General features: G+C 40.7%; 1 protein-coding gene across 2 annotated transcripts in view; it reads right to left on the reverse strand.

The window, feature by feature from the left end:
* The window catches only part of espn (espin), a 95,430-nt gene extending 79,527 nt beyond the window's left edge, over positions 1–15,903 (reverse strand). For both annotated transcript variants that reach the window (XM_031794057.1, XM_031794056.1), the window contains exons 1-2: positions 14,953–15,903; positions 4,216–4,409 (exon numbers count right to left, since the gene is read on the reverse strand). In XM_031794057.1, the coding sequence (XP_031649917.1) occupies positions 4,216–4,409; positions 14,953–15,246 (488 nt within the window). In that variant the 5' untranslated portion in view covers positions 15,247–15,903. The remainder of the gene's footprint in view (positions 1–4,215; positions 4,410–14,952) is intronic.
* Between the last annotated feature and the right edge of the window lie 1,225 nt (positions 15,904–17,128).

Here is a 17,128-nt window from a genome sequence, read left to right on the forward strand (position 1 = left end):
CAATTTCGAGTCTCAAGCAAAAGGTCTGAATACTTATGTAAATAAGGTATTTCTGTTTATATATTATTTTTTTAAATAAATTTGCAACAATTTCTAAAAACCTGTTTCCACTTTGACAAAATGTTGTTTATGCCATCTCCCCCCTATTGCCTCAACCCCATCTCCCACCCTCTCCTCAACCCTAACCACAATTTAACTGATGTTGACAGTCAGCAGTTCTTTGATTGAATATCCACCCTGCATGGGCACTCAGTGTTGCTAATGCCTTGGCATGTGTCCATGACAATCGTAAGGCCATATGGCTCCATGTTCTCTCTGCGGCACGGCTCCTGTAGTGCAACAGTGATTAGCACCGACATTCAATAACATTACACACACACGCAAACCTCTCTCACAACAAACACCACACACATGTCCACACACACACAAATTAGATTCTACACGACAAAACCAATGCACGATTATCATGACAAATCAAGCGATGAGCAGGGGACGTCCTATATGTGACAACATTATTATTAATCAAGGACAATTAATCATTTGCCCCTGAGGACAATTCTGCAAAAAAGGCAGCAAATGTCATATTTGGCCATGGTTGAGTGCATTCCTTTAGGAAGTATTCCATCATGTGATTTGAACTGAAGGTGACTAGTTTACTCAACAGTTGCCAAAAAAGCAAGTGTCAGATTCCCTGGCAACATCTGTGATCTCTTGAAAATCCCTTGTTAGCCCGCAGTGTTGACAAAAGACAAATCACTGAATCAAAACATGCATCAGAGCCTGAGTCTCTGTTATTTTTTTTAATACCACTTTACAGTAGCTTTCATTAATAAGTCATTAAAAATGCTTAGAAATGGGTTAGGGTTATTGGCTTATTTGCCTTAATTCATCTTAAGCGTTAACCATGTTATTATTCCGGAAAACTATGAGTTAAGGCAGATGATTATCTGCATGTAATGCCACAAAAATGCCCAACATCCTCAAAAACTGCAAAAACGTAGTATTCTGTGGCAGTCCTGTTGACTTAGGAAATACCGAAGGCCCACAGTAGGCTACCAATTAAGAGAAAAAGATGGCTGCCGTGTCTTAGTGTGCACTTAAAGTATATTCTCACGGCAAGAGATTCTCACAAGTTTGAGCAAATACACTCGGCTCGACCTTTTACAGTAATCTTGCAAAAACTCCGGAGGTCACTGGCAAGCCTATTTTGAGAGTAACCTCCGAGCCGTCGAATGTAAACAGAATTGTCTCGTGTAGCCAAATGCTCTTACAGTAAAAATCTTAACAGTGGAGCAATGTTTTATTTAATGGCTGAAATGTCTGGACATTTTACTTATATTTTTTGTGTTTTATTTGGCTTTTACCTTCAAATGCAGTAATATCCTGTTTGTGTGGACCTTAACAAAACAGCTGGCAAAAGTGCATCCAGGGAGTTTTCCGTCATAGAAACCCTTGGGTAAGCACTTTTTCGGGACACCTAAGTCTATCTAAACTGTAAAAACAATTTAACATTTCAATATTATATACTCTTTTATTTATTTATTATTATTAAAATGTTTTCAGTGTAAACCTAAATGTCTAGAAAATGGATAATGGACCTATATATTTTTCATTATATAATCTTTGAGAACTAACAATCACCTAAATAAAAGGTAAACATTGCAAATTCCAAAAAGAATTAATATAGATTTTTGTTTGAGCAAAAAAAACAGCATTGGGCATTGCAAAATGCATAGAAGTGCAGGAAATTATTTTTAAAACTGCTAGATGTTCTCTCAACTCCATGGCAAAATGTGTAGAATTGCAGAAAATGACCTTACATTTTTGCAGTTATCTCGGCTCCAATGAACAATTCTTAGAAATGCAGGAAAATTGGCTCTGAAATTCAAAATTCTGCCCCACCGATAGTGCCCGATTGCCACGCCCCCTGCCACGCCCCCTGCCACGCCCACCAGCCCCCTTTTGATTAAAAAAAAAACCCTGGCATCCGAGTGCCAACATTATAGCTCAATGAGTGAGACAACTCCTTAGACTTTGAATTAGCTAATAGCTGGTGTTTTCAGGCGCAAGTTGCTTAGCTATATCCCATTTACTGATTCTAACATGAATGATTTGCACTATAGGATAAAACGAAGCCTGGTGTGTTTTGGAGGTAATTATCTTAAATTGTAATATAATCGAGATGGCTTGTTTAGCTAGCTAGCAACATTAATCAATTATGTGATGAATAGCCTACATTATTTGTTTAGCTTGCTACCGAACTCTGTATAATGCATATGATACTGTATGATAATGTTTATGCACTTCTGTATTTGAGAGCTGTAGAAATGCTTTTTATATACTGTAACTAGACTTGGTGGTAACTAGTGATGCACCGATATTACATTTTTGGCCGATTCCGATATCCAATATTTTCCTTGCAAAAAAATCTCTGATATCGATATTTACAATTTTAGCTGCCTTTTAAGCATTCTAGTACAGTTAAATAGTTAACACACACACATGGACGTAGCGGTGTAAGGCACTGCATCTCAGTGCTAGAGGCTTCACTACAGTCCCTGGTTCGAATCCAGGCTGTATCACATCCACATGATTGGGAGTCCCATAGTGAGGTGCACAATTGGCCCAGCGTCGACCGGGCCGAAAATGTAAATAAGAATTTGTTCTTAACTGACTTGCCTAGTTAAATAAAGGTTACACAGATACACACACACACACCACACTGACGACCAAATAGTAATTTTGTTGGCATTTACGTATGTCCCCATTACCAGTAAAACATAATCAAAACCAATTTCTTTCACTTAGTTGCTGTGCTGTTTCATTGTTCATTTGTTCAGTCATTTCATTCTCAACCAGAATTTCTATGGAAAGCAAGTGCTCGGCGCGTTTGACACTGTGTGCACCTGTATACGTGCTGAAAACTACGGCCATCACATAGCCCAAAATGACTTGAAAATATTGTGTACTACGTAGCTTGCAGTTATCAGTGTCTTTAGTAGCGTTGGCTGTAGCTAATGTCAACACATCTTTTTTTTTTATTACGAGACTGCTGCTGGTAACAAGTCCAGTGAATCTGAACGGGCCCTTATTGTCTAGGTAGTGTTAGTTGTTAGTGTTAAGTTGAGCCTTGGGGAAAAGTTTATAGTAGAGGTGAGAGTTAGGAGCAGGGAAAGTGTTAACACAAGGACAAATATTGGGTTGTGAAGTAATGCTCGGCACAGTGGTTAGGGTGATTGAGGTTGGGACTCCTATTTGGGTTCACTTTAAATGTTAGTAACGATCAAATCACAGTAAAAAAAATGTTTTAAATAACACTCAAACATCCCAAAATCCTGTCAGGGTTAGCTTCATAAACCCTGTGTGTGGATTAGTGGTGTGAACGTTTAAACGTTAAAACATTTCAATGAAGTTGGGATCCTTTACGTTAAGAAAAATACCAAACCCGAAAAACAATGTTTTTTTGTCCCCCCCCCCCACCTTAATTTAAATCACAGTTCAGTTATCACAAAACAAATGATTTTCCGTGTTACAGCCGACAGGCTATAAAGGCCTGGGGAAGTTGTGTAATTCAAATAAAACCAGAGGAAGAGGTGAACTTCAGGCTACTTGGTGAATTTGCAAGGCATGCAAGACAAGACATTGCGAGATGCAAATGACCAAAACATGCCGCTCACTCCCTCATGCTGGCCTGCCTGCTCTGTGTCTTTGCTAATGATGCAAGGGTGTGTTCAGTCTTTGGTCTGTTGCGTGTAGAAAACCCTAGGCTATTCATGGCACCGATGTCATCAGGCCAGTCTTACGTGTAGCCTAGTCTTCATTTTTGCCTCATATGAAATTACAAATGGCCACCCGTAGCCTGTATTGATTACGCTTTTAAGACATAATGGAGTGTGGCCCTTTGAAAGCATCCTCCACTACTGCATGTTTGTTTGTCTACTGTCATTCTACTGTAATTCTACTGTCTGGAATTCTACTGGAATTCTACTGTCTGGAATTTTACTGTCTGGAATTCTACTGTAATTATACTGTCTGGAATTCTACTGTCTGGAATTGTATGATTTTTTCCTTATCGTTTTAACGGCAAAACGATTTTTAAAAATTGGCAGTTTAAACATTAAGCAAAACTGTCAACTTGTCACAGACCTAGTGTGGATAGTATATGGATAATGGCTAGTAAGTGGGTTAGCTTAGCGTTAGCATTGGCGCTCTTACTTTGGGCTGTGTCCCAACAGGAGACGGAGGGAGGGCAGGTCTCCCTTGGCAGCAGCATAGTGGACAGGCAGGGCCCCAGTGTCTGTGGACGCCCCGGTGTCTGCTTCCCCGCTCTTCAGCAGCCAATCTGTGATCTCGTGATGGCTGAACCGGGAGGCGAGGTGGAGAACGGTGGCACCAGAACTATCCCGGTCCTACGAAAGAGGAAAGACACAGGAAATATCAAAGTCAGGTTTCAAGACTTAATGCTGATTCATTTAAATGGTAACATCCTGCGTGGTCTTGAATCACAAAGATGACATTGATCATCAGTATGCTCTACATTCAAGATATCTTTAAGGAGTTGACTCAAGTGATTGAAAAATGAATATGAAACTTTCGTTGAAGACATACACACTGAGTGTACCTGCTCTTTCCATGACCAACTGACCAGGTGAATCCAGGTTAAAACTATGATCCCTTATTGTCACTTTTTAACTCCACTTAAAATCAGTGTAGATGAAGTGGAGACTGGTTAAAGAAGGATGAAGGATGTTTAAGCCTTGAGAGAACGTGGATTATGTATGTGTACCATTCAGAGGATGATTTAAGTGCCTTTGCACGGTATGGTCGTAGGTGCCAGGCGCACGGGTTTGAGTGTGTCAAGAACTGCAACGTTGCTGGGTTTTTCACACTCAACAATTTTCCGTGTGTATCAAGAATGGTCCAACACAAAAAAGACATCCATCCAACTTGACACAACTGTGGGAAGCATTGGAGTCAACGTGGGCCAGTATACCTGTGGAACGCTTTCGACACCTTGTAGAGTCCATGCCCTGACGAATTGAGGCTGTTCTGAGGGCAAAAGGGGGTGCAACACAATATTAGGAAGGTGTCCCTATTGTTTTGTACACTCAGTGTAGGGTAACCCTGATGAATACTTTAATAGACGTTAAGCTATTATCTGATTCAGGTATCAAGTGTTTGCACCAGAAACCACTTTCACAAAACAAGCGGTGTGTGTCGAGGATGCTCTGAAGCGATGTCAGTGACCCATTGACATTGTGTGGAAACCAACAAGGAGTACCCACTGTGTCAAACCTCATCTAGATTACATTACTAACGGGAAGAGAGACCATATACAAATGTCAGCCAATCACTGACACTCTTTGTGGTGGTTGTATGGTCAGACAGCCACTCAAGCCTAGCAGTGAATGGTGAACATACACTGAGTGTACAAAACATTAGGAACACGTTCCTAATATTGAGTTGCACCCCCTTTTTCCTTCAGAACAGAAAAAAAGAATCCTTCTTTGACCTGTCTCCTCCCCTGCATCTACACTGATTGAAGTGGATTTAATGAAAAAAAATATTTTACCTTTATTTAACTAGGCAAGTCAGTTAAGAACAAATTCTTATTTACGATGACGGCTTACCACGGCCAAAACCCTAGCCCGGACGACACTGGGCCAATTGTGCGCCGCCCTATGGGACTCCCAATCACGGCTGGTTGTGATACAGCTTGGAATCAAACCATGCCTTTAGCACTGAGATGCAGTGCCTTAGACCGCTGCCCCACTCGGGAGCTCATTTAACAAGTGACATCAATAAGGGATCATAGCTTTCACCTGGTCAGTGTATGTCATGGAAAGAGCAGGTGTTTCTAATGCTTTGTACACTCAGTGTATGTGGCAGTAATGAAGGGAACACTTATTAGTCTACTTCTTTGACTAGCACTAATTTTATTGAACAGAAAAATATTGAAAGGACAAAGTAGTAGTAGTAGTAGTAGTAGTAGACATTCCATTGGTTTGGGGGGAGTAACCACTCATTTAACCCCCTAATATGTTGTTGAACGGTCTGTCATGAGTAGAGGTCGACCGATTAATCGGAATGGCCCATTAATTAGGGCCGATTTCAAGTTTTCATAACAATCGTAAATCGGTATTTTTGGATGCCGATCAATTTTTTTTTTTAAGTACACCTTTATTTAACTAGGCAAGTCAGTTAAGAACACATTCTTATTTTCAATGACGGCCTAGGAACGGTGGGTTAACTGCCTTGTTCAGGGGCAGAACGACAGATTTTCACCTTGTCAGCTCTGGGATTCAATCTTGCAACCTTACGGTTAACTACTCCAACGCTCTAACCACCTGCCTCCCATTGCACCTCCACGTGGAGCCTGCCTGTTACGCGAATGCAGTAAGAAGCCAAGGTAAGCTGCTAGCTAGCATTAAACTTTTCTTATGAAAAACAATCAATCAATCATAATCACTAGTTAACTACACATGGTTGATGATATTACTAGTTTATCTAGCGTGTCCTGCGTTGCATATAATTGATGCAACGTTGGGGGATGATTTAACAAAAGCGCATTTGCAAAAAAAGCACAATCGTTGCACAACTGTACCTAACCATAAACACCAATGCCTTTCTTAAAATCAATACACAGAAGTATATATTTTTAAACCTGCATATTTAGCTTAAAGAAATTCAGGTTAGCAAAAGCAATATTAACCAGGTGAAATTGTGTCACTTCTCTTGCGTTCATTGCACGCAGTCAGGGTATAAGCAACAGTTTGGGCAGCCTGGCTCATTGCGAACTAATTTGCCAGAATTTTACGTAATTATGACAGAACATTAAAGGTTGTACAATGTAACAAGAATATTTAGACTTAGGGATGCCACCCGTTAGATAAAATACCGAACAGTTCCGTATTTCACTGAAATAATAAACGTTTTGTTTTTGAAATGATAGTTTCCGGATTCGACCATATTAATGACCAAAGGCTCATATGAGCAAGGAACTCAAACATTAGCTTCTTTACATGGCACATATTGCACTTTTACTTCTCCAACACTTTGTTTTTGCATTATTTAAACCAAATTGAACATGTTTCATTATTTATTTGAGGCTAAATTGATTTTTATTGATGTATTATATTAAGTTAAAATAAGTGTTCATTCAGTATTGTTGTAAGTGTCATTATTATAAATAAATAAATAAACAAAAATCGGCCGATTAATCGGTATCGGCTTTTTTTGGGGGGGGGGGGGGGGGGGGGGTCCTCCAATAATCGGTATCGGCGTTGAAAGAATCATAATCGGTCGACCTCTAGTCATGAGGGTTTAGTTGAGCTTATTCAAGAGGTGATTTGCATAGCATTAGTAAGACTGATGGCATAAAGGTCATTTCAATGTTAAAGGACCCATGAGCACCAACATGTGAAGTTTAATAGGAGCGTGTCAAATTGAGTGTCAAATGAAAGCTAAGAGTATTTAGATTTTTTATTAAGGCATATAAAAAACTTTTCATTTTTTTTACCATTTAACATCCTACAAATTAGGAATAAGCAAAGGTTTTCTGGTCAAACAGATGGAAAAGGAATCTTAGAAAATATCTACCACAAAAAGTCTTAAAGGGTATTAGAAATACATCAAAACACAGTAATGTTGAAGTCAAAACCCCTGCCAACTAATATCAACACTTCTATTTAGTTTGAGAAATGTTACTGTCTTCTGTAAGTTGAAGAAACATTGCTTGTGACTTAATTCCGTTAGCAAAAACCCACATAACTTTTAAGATATTTTCACATTTCTCCCTCTCATGAGGGAGGATAATGAAAGTTCACAGAAGTAACAAGTAAAGGTAGACCAATCAATTAGTTATTAGTGTTTTTACTGATATCAATTTTGCTTATTAATGATTAAGTGATTAAAAATCGATATTCCTTTAAAATTGACATCAGTAAAAACACTAACTAATTGATTGGTCTACCTTTACTTGTTACTTCTGTGAACTTTCATTATCCTCCCTCCTTCTCATGAGGGAGAAATGTGAAAATATCCTAAAAGTTATTTGGGTTTTTGCTAACGGAATTAAATCACAAGACAATGTTACTTAAACTTACAGAAGGCAGTAACATTTCTCAAACTAAATGGAAGTGTTGATATTAGTTCAATCCAATTTCCAGAAAAAAATCTGTAATGGAATTTGCTACAATGGGAAATTATAGCAGTCACACACCACAAGTGGGTTCACAGGTTTGGGCAGCACAGCCCAGTAGAGTAGAGTAGAGTAAAGAAAAGTACAGTACAGTACAGCAGAGTACAGTACAGCAAAGGAAAGTATAGTTCAGTATAGTACAGTACACTAATGTACTATACTAAACTCTACTCTACTGAGCTGTACTTTCATGTCCAAACTTGTGAAACATCGACATCTATGATTGGTTCAGATTTGGTCTGGTCTGGACCAACCAACTTGTTTGGAGGCAGAGCTCAGTGTGAAGAATAATACCCAAATATGCAAAGGAGGATATTGCCTATTTATACCTTTGTGTACCTTTTTAGGATACATCACCATGAAGAGAATGGTATGCATAATTATGGATATGAATTTCTGTGTAGTACAGATCAGGGATGCATAATGAAATTCCGTTACTGGCTATAAATCCACTTCACTTAGTATAGTTCAATAACCAAAACAGATTTTTTTCAAAGTCAATGTGTCATGTCATAGCTGACACCCCATTCTTTCTGCAGACATTATTGAATCTTAATTCGGAGTAAATGCCAGTGCCCAGTATGTGTTTTAATAAAAAGGTGTCACATGTTTTAAATCATTGCATGCCAACTATGAAGCCCCCCCACCTCTCTCTCTCTCCCCCTCCCTCAGCCTCTCCCAGCCTCCCTCTCTTGCCTCTCTCTCCCAGCCTCTCTCTCTTTCCCTCTCACTCAGCATCTCTCTTTCCCTCCTTCTCCCCTACTCCCAGCCTCTCACTCCCCCACTCCCAGCCTCTCGCGCTCTCCCAGCCTCTTTCTCTCGTGCTCTCCCAGCCTCTTTCTCTCGTGCTCTCTCAGCCTCTTTCTCTCGTGCTCTCAGCCTCTTTCTCTCGTGCTCTCCCAACCTCTTTCTCTTGTTCTCTCAGCCTCTTTCTCTCGTGCTCTCCCAGCCTCTTTCTCTCGTGCACTCTCAGCCTCTTTCTCTCGTGCCCTCCCAGCCTCTTTCTCTCGTGCTCTCTCAGCCTCTGTCTCTCGTGCTCTCCCAGCCTCTTTCTCTCGTGTCTCGTGCTCTCCCAGCCTCTTTCTCTCGTGCTCTCCCAGCCTCTTTCTCTCGTGTCTCGTGCTCTCCCAGCCTCTTTCTCTCGTGAACTCCCAGCCTCTTTCTCTCGTGCTCTCCCAGCCACTCTCGCTTTCCCTCTCACTCTCTCCCAGCCTCTTTCTCTCGTGCTCCGAGTCTCTCTCTTTCCCTCTCTTTTTCTCTCCCAGCCTCTCTCATCCCCTCTCTCTCCCTCTCTCTCAGCCCCTGTCTCTCTCAGCCCCTGTCTCTTCCAACTCCTGACTCTCACTCCATCCCCCCAAGGGTGTTTTGCATCTTCACAGTTCTTCCAGTGAGTGTTTCTGTAAAATGTTCAGTGAAAATTGTTAAAAGTAGTATTTGTGCATTGAATTGTGTGGTGTGTCAAACTTTGAAATCAATGGTTTTTGTTTGGCATACATGTAAAGTGAAAAATCGGCATCTCCGCACTACCATGGAATTGTCCTATAACAAGTCTGTCATCCCTCCTTTCCATGTACCCTCTCTCTAAAGCCTGGGGCATGTATGGGGAACAGCCAGAAAAAAGGTTCACTCCTGGGTAAATCCATTTGAATTCAATCACTTTTTGACAGGACTCCTTTTGATTTGAGCGAAACCTTCCATACATATTTGCCCATTTCAGAAATACTTAGAAAGTGACTTTCAGCTCTTGAATAAAAGGTGGGTGTCACGTTTTGGCTGATAAATGTACTAAGATGGGAATACAATTGAAATGGTTGGAGGTCCACACATTAGAGAATGTTGACCAGAATGGGGATATCCATTGTTTTAAAGTATACTGTCAATCCTCCATAGGAAACCTATTGAAATCATAGAAAGATAGATCAACTCAGCAAAAAAAGAAACGTCCTCTCACTGTCAACTGTGTTGATTTTCAGCAAACTTAACATGTGTAAATATTTGTATGAACATAAGATTCCACAACTGAAACATAAACTGCACAAGTTCCACAGACATGTGACTAACAGAAATTGAATAATGTGTCCCTGAACAAAGGGCGGGGGGTCAAAATCAAAAGTAACAGTCAATATCTGGTGTGGCCACCAGCTGCATTAAGTACTGCAGTGCATCTCCTCCTCATGGACTGCACCAGATTTGCCAGTTCTTGCTGTGAGATGTTACCCCACTCTTCCACCAAGGCACCTGCAAGTTCCCAGACATTTCTGGGGGGAATGGCCCTAACCCTCACCCTCCGATCCAACAGGTCCCGGATGTGCTCAATGGGATTGAGATCCGGGCTCTGCGCTGGCCATGGCAGAACACTGACATTCTTGTCTTGCAGGAAATCACACACAGAACGAGCAGTATGGCTGGTGGCATTGTCATGCTGGAGGGTCATGTCAGGATGAGCCTGCAGGAAGGGTACCACATGAGGGAGGAGGATGTCTTCCCTGTAACGCAAAGCATTGAGATTGCCTGCAATGACAACAAGCTCAGTACGATGATGCTGTCAAACACCGCTCGAGAGTACAGGCCTCAGTGTAATGCTCATTCCTTCGATGATAAACGCAAATCCAACCATCACCCCTGGTGAGACAACACCACGACTCGTCAGTGAAGAGCACTTTTGCCAGTCCTGTCTGGTCCAGCGACGGTGGGTTTGTGCCCATAGGGGACGGTGTTATCGGTGATGTCTGGTGAGGACCTGCCTTACAACAGGCCTACAAGCCCTCAGTCCAGCCTCTCTCAGCCTATTGCAGACAGTCTGAGCACTGATGGAGGGATTGTGCGTTGTTGGTGTACCTCGGGCAGTTGTTGTTGCAATACTGTACCTGTCCCGCAGGTGTGCTGTTCAGATGTACCGATCCTGTGCTGGTGTTGTTACACATGGTCTGCCACTGCGAGGACGATCAGCTGTCCATCCTGTCTCCCTGTAGTGCTGTCTTAGGCGTCTCACAGTACGGACATTGCAATTTATTGCCCTGGCCACATCTGCAGTCCTCATGCCTCCTTGCAGCATGCCTAAGACACATTCACGCAGATGAGCAGGGACCCTGGGCATCTTTCTTTTGGTGTTTTTCAGTCAGTAGAAAGGCCTCTTTAGTGTCCTAAGTTTTCATAACTGTGACCTTAATTACTTACCGTCGGTAAGCTGTTAGTGTCTTAACGACCGTTTCACAGGTGCATGTTCATGAATTGTTTATGGTTCATTGAACAAGCATGGGAAACAGTGTTTAAACCCTTTACAATGAAGATCTGTGAAGTTATTTGGATTTTTACGAATTATCTTTGAAAGACAGGGTCCTGAAAAAGGGACGTTTCTTTTTTTTGCTGTGTTTATTAGAATAGACGTGACGATTTAAGTTGACATTCGACGTGAGTGTATCAGCGGTCATTTTTGTGGTAGTATTTAGAAGTTTCAATTTCATTTTAATTTACATTTCAATCGTGTACCAACACATTGCAGGGTTCTGAAGGGATAGGTCCATTCTATGAATTCGATTTCTATGATTGAAATGACACCCACCCTATAGTCAAGATAATGTGGTGTCTCAAGCCATGGAATGCACAACACAAAACCCTCAGATGATGTTTAATAGAGTCTAAGCTACAACATATGCTTATGAATAAACAATTTAGTTTGCACGTTAAAGATTTCAAAAGGACCATTTAAAAAAAAAATCCAAGTAATAAAATAGTTTGACGACACTGTTTGTTAGCTTTTAAATTATATCAAACTCAACCATTTATCTTTTCCAATGATGAAGAAATGGATGTCTCCTGGTATGGTGGGGTATGCAAAAGGGTCAATTTAGAGCACCTTTATCTACCGATCGATTCCCCATTGTTACGACCTCATTTTTGCTGAATTGGTCAGTGAACAAAGCAGTGTGAATGCCAGTGTCTTTCAGTCCTAGCCCAGACTAAGTGATTGGCACATGGCGAATAGAGTTATCGAAAGATAAGTCATTAACCTAATTAATTGTGCGGACAATGTCATCAGGGCATACCGCTTTCCAAACTTCTAATCCCATTTGAATGTGCTCTATATAGGGTTTCATCCCTTGTACAGATTTAACACTCTTCAAGTACCCAAATGAAATAACACAGCTACCAGATGCTTCTAGACAGAGCCAAAACAAGCTATTACTTGAGTTTCAAAACAAGAAGCAGTGGAGGCTGCTTACGGGAGGACGGCTCATAATAATGTCTGGAACGGAGCAGATGGAATGGCATCAAATAAATGGAAAACACGTGTTTGATGTATTTGATACCATTCCACTATTTAACGCTCCAGCAATTACCACGAGCCCATCCTCCCCAATTAAGGTGCCACCAACCTCCTCTGATTAGGTACATTATATAGTTTACTTTCAGACATGTGTTTAGATGACATTGGACTAATGGTGTACTCAATACCATTCAGTAATTCATAAGTCAAATGTCATGTCCTCAAATATTTCAATGAATCCTGAAGTTTGATCCATAGTGTGGGTGTGTGACATTATAGTATGTGTTGTAAATGAATATTCAGGGAAAGTGAGGTATGATTAGTATCGAATTATCGATATTGGTGCACACCACTACTCTATGGTGAATAGATATGAAGATTACAGCTGAATACATCCTTGTGACTCTTTGACCGAAAAGGATTTTGTCAAATCTTGTAACCAATGTCTCTACCGACTCAAGTGTGAAATGACGAATATGTATCATTGGGCTCAAATGCTGCTTTATGTGGAGTCAGACTTCTTGTTATTAACATAGAGGGTGGAAACGCTGTTTTATGTGGAGTCAGACTTCTTGTTATTAACATAGAGGGTGGAAACGCTGTTTTATGTGGACAAGTCAGACTTCTTATTATTAATATAGAGGGTGGAAAGTGAATGTCTTTTTCACCCTATAACAATCAGTTTTACACAATAATATTACATTCATATTTCCCAGGATGCTGAAAGTGAGTCCAAACATTTATGTAACCTGTGCCATTAGGTAGACAGAGTTAAGTTTGTGTATGGAAATCAAATCAAATCAAATGTATTGATATAGCCCTTCGTACATCAGCTGATATCTCAAAGTGCTGTACAGAAACCCAACCTAAAACCCCAAACAGCAAGCAATGCAGGTGTAAAAGCACAAATCAATGTGCTTTTACCAAAATGACTTTTCCCCCGCGTTTTGTCAAATGGTCCAGTCGCTACACATTCAGCATGAGGACCTGGGATCTAGGTGCATTTTTTTCTCAAGCTGTTGTAAAAATCATATCAAATTAGTCCAGCATAGGTGACATTGTTGTATAGACCTTAGTATACTGGACGGACTGCCTGCTGTGGTGACACTTCCCTTAGAATGGGTATTGATGATAATTACAGAGTAATAACTAATACAAGTCTCTGGTATTCTCAATGGCAACAGGTTATATACAGTAGCACAATTATCCTGACCATGTGTTGTTCATTGAGACAAAAGCCTGCACAAGCCTAAAGAAAAGTGGGTGGTGCAGTCACTGATGTACAGTATTTAAACCCTGGATTGCTGAAGCTATGTATTGACCATTGAGAGGCTTCGAAGCCACTTTTCGGTCATATTGGCACTCCCCAGTAGAAGCATTCCTCCAATGGAATGAATGGAATTCTACACTATTTCCATTAAATGATTCAAGGACAAAATTGCATGTATATAATTATTTTATTAGTAATCTCTAAAAAATGATACTTTAATGAAAATGTTTTATATTTTTGGTATGTTTTATTTGTATGTTTAGCTTACATAATATAATGTAAAAATCTGCATTAAGTTGTCTGTAATAGAATACATGTGGCAAAAAAACAAATGTAGATATGAATAAAATGCTAAATATGTTTTACAATGGTGGGGGAGTGCCAAGATGATGCACGATGGCTTCAACACAGCGCCCCCTATCAGTCATCTAGTGTAGGCCTATACATAAATCCTTGGGGGGTACTAGAGACAAGGGTTATCCTCTTAGGCAGATGGCTTCAACACAGCGCCCCCTATCAGTCATCTATTGTAGGCCTATACATAAATCATTGGGGGTACTAGAGACAAGGGTTATCCTCGTAGACAGATGGCTTCAACACAGCGCCTCCTATCAGTCATCTAGTGTAGGCCTATACATAAATCATTGGGGGTACTAGGGACAAGGGTTATCCTCTTAGGCAGATGGCTTCAACACAGCGCCCCCTATCAGTCATCTAGTGTAGGCCTATAAATAAATCATTGGGGGTACTAGGGACAAGGGTTATCCTCTTAGGCCTTACAATAGAGGTCAAAGAACTGTCTGAGTGACTAATTGTGTTATGCTGAAGTGGTGTGAAGAAGTGATGAATGTAATTTCCAGGCTGGAAATGTGACAAAATGCTCAATTTGACAGTCAAGCAAATACTGACCTAAGAGAGATGGGTAGGCTCGGGCCTAGTCCAACATGACTAATCTTGGGAAACAATAGAACTAATTTGTGTTTTTCAGGTCTAGGCTACAGGACTGATGGATTGGAAATTAAAGCAACTGCAGGCCTTCTTGCTGCTCTAGAAGTTGTCCTATAGACCTCTGAGCTCTGACTGGTCTTAAAATGATAACAAGAGGTCTGTGTGATGAATGATGTTGGCTGTATTATGGAACTAGGCCTTTTTAAACAGCAATGTAGGCCTACTGTAGGCTATGTAGCTATGTAGCAAGAAAATAACGCCACTCACCACTGTACGACATCCACCTTGAGTTAATAGCCACTGTAAGCAGGCCAGGTTACCAGTGGCAGCAGCGTCGTGTGCGGGGCTGGCGCCATTATTCGCCAAACTGTTGCCCGGTAAACCCGCTTCTTCCACGAGGAAACGTAGGCAAGTCAGTTTTCCAGCACGGGCGGCATGGTGGACAGGTGAGGCTCCGAGAAGGTCCTTTACGTCGCTGTTCAGTACTTTCTCCGCTAATTGCACTTTCAGAGTTTGTACATCCCCCTGCCTTGCGGCAAGCAGTGTCCTCTCCACCACCATAACTGCTGCTAGACAACTCCTGCGTATTTATAAACGCAGCATCTAGATGAGGTTTAACCTCTATTTAACTCCTGAACAATTTTCTTCGTAGATAACAATATAATTCCAGTCCTGTGATCATTACAGTAAGATAACAAATGTATGTCCACTATTTAGAAGCATATCTCGTTGAATTGACAGAGATCTGCATACATCATCTAAGTGAGAGAAAAAAAGCCTATTTCTTTGGACAGGTAGGCGATGTCTTTCAATGAGCATGTATTTGGTCATTTTACTTATTAAAAACAAATGTTGTTTTACATAATATCAACAGAATTATCAAATTCTGAGTCATTTTAGTAATTGAGTTAATAAAGTAAACATAAACATAATTAATGCATACTGGTAACCTATAATTGCGCACGACGATAAAGTTCACCTGATGGCTTGTTCTCCTCTGCCTCAACACGCATAGCTCAAACACCTGTTACAGAGATATTCTTTGGTCTTCATATTGACTTCTTTCTTCATAATTTCTCTGTTATGATAACGTTATCGGAGTTGTAGGACATTAAGAATATAATTCCGGGCGGCTGTCTTGGATCCCGTATCCACAATTGCCGCAAATCGCGACATGGGACTCACCACTTGATAAATAATCCATCCGGGGGAGGATCACTCCAGTAGTATGTTGGTCGCTTGAAATCGTCTCAGTAGTTAAAGGGACAGTAGCCTACGTCAGTGGTGGCCAACCCTCCCCAACCCTACTGATGGTGGTGCAGGCTTTTGCTACTAATGAGATCAGCACCATGATGAGCAGAATCAGGTGTGTTAGAGAAGGTTTGGAGCAAAAACTTGCAGCTGCTCTCCAGGAGGAGAGCTGAACATACCAACATTTCAAATACTTGAGGTAGCCGAATATAGTTTATATAGAGTTTCAACTAAAATGCAACTATTTTCTTTGATATTCAAATTCAGATCTCAGAAAACATCAATCTTAATATGTCCTATAGCCTCATTAAATACACGAGGGAAATGGAATCATTTCAACATTCGAGTACACCACTTTTACAGCTTCAACATGACAAAAAAAAACTATATTCATGAGTGAGACATAAGGTAATATAAGAGCACTTGACATGAAGTTCTTATATATGTGTAGTAACTTTGCAATTATTACAATAACAACATTGTTGTTAGATAGTACTTTGGAAATTGCTTTAGAATTGCATAATGATTTAGTTATTACGCGTGCGTCCGTAAATTCCCTCTGGCTATCTACTCCATTTTCAGAGCACCGGTCTTGACTGCCAGAGCGCAGAATAACTGAGGGATTTACGAACGCTCAACACCCGTTGAATATGGCCGGTGTCAGCAAACGTTGGCAAAACAACGTAATTAAATTATTGCCAGCTGCAGTTACAGTCACCTACGCTCTAGATAACATAAAAACAGCCTATCAGCTCTGCTAGGGCGAGTAAAATGGTCAGAGTGAGGTGTTCTCTAATTTGTGTCTGGAAGTAGCTAGCAAGCGAGCCAACGTTAGCCAGTTAGCTTGGATGCTTGACTGCAGTTGTGAGGCCAGAACGCTCGATCAACCCTACTCCTCAGCCAGAGCGTCCCGTGTGCGCTCTGACCGCTCTGAGAATATATGACTGGACAATCTACTGGACAATCTAACAAACTCTGAATTTACGAAGACCCAGGGGGCACTCTGAGCGCACTCTGGCACTCCAGATTGAATTTACGAACACACCCTACATAAGTGGAATAAAGAACAGTCACTATTCCTATTGTGTACAGTAGTTACAAAAACACTCGGCTCATTGCTATGAAATTAAAATGCAATTAAGTATTATGTAACAACATGCTAATAAAATGATCCTCTAATTATTAATTACAA

Source organism: Oncorhynchus kisutch, linkage group LG17 (genome assembly GCF_002021735.2).
Source record: "Oncorhynchus kisutch isolate 150728-3 linkage group LG17, Okis_V2, whole genome shotgun sequence".
Classification (NCBI taxonomy): domain Eukaryota; kingdom Metazoa; phylum Chordata; class Actinopteri; order Salmoniformes; family Salmonidae; genus Oncorhynchus; species Oncorhynchus kisutch.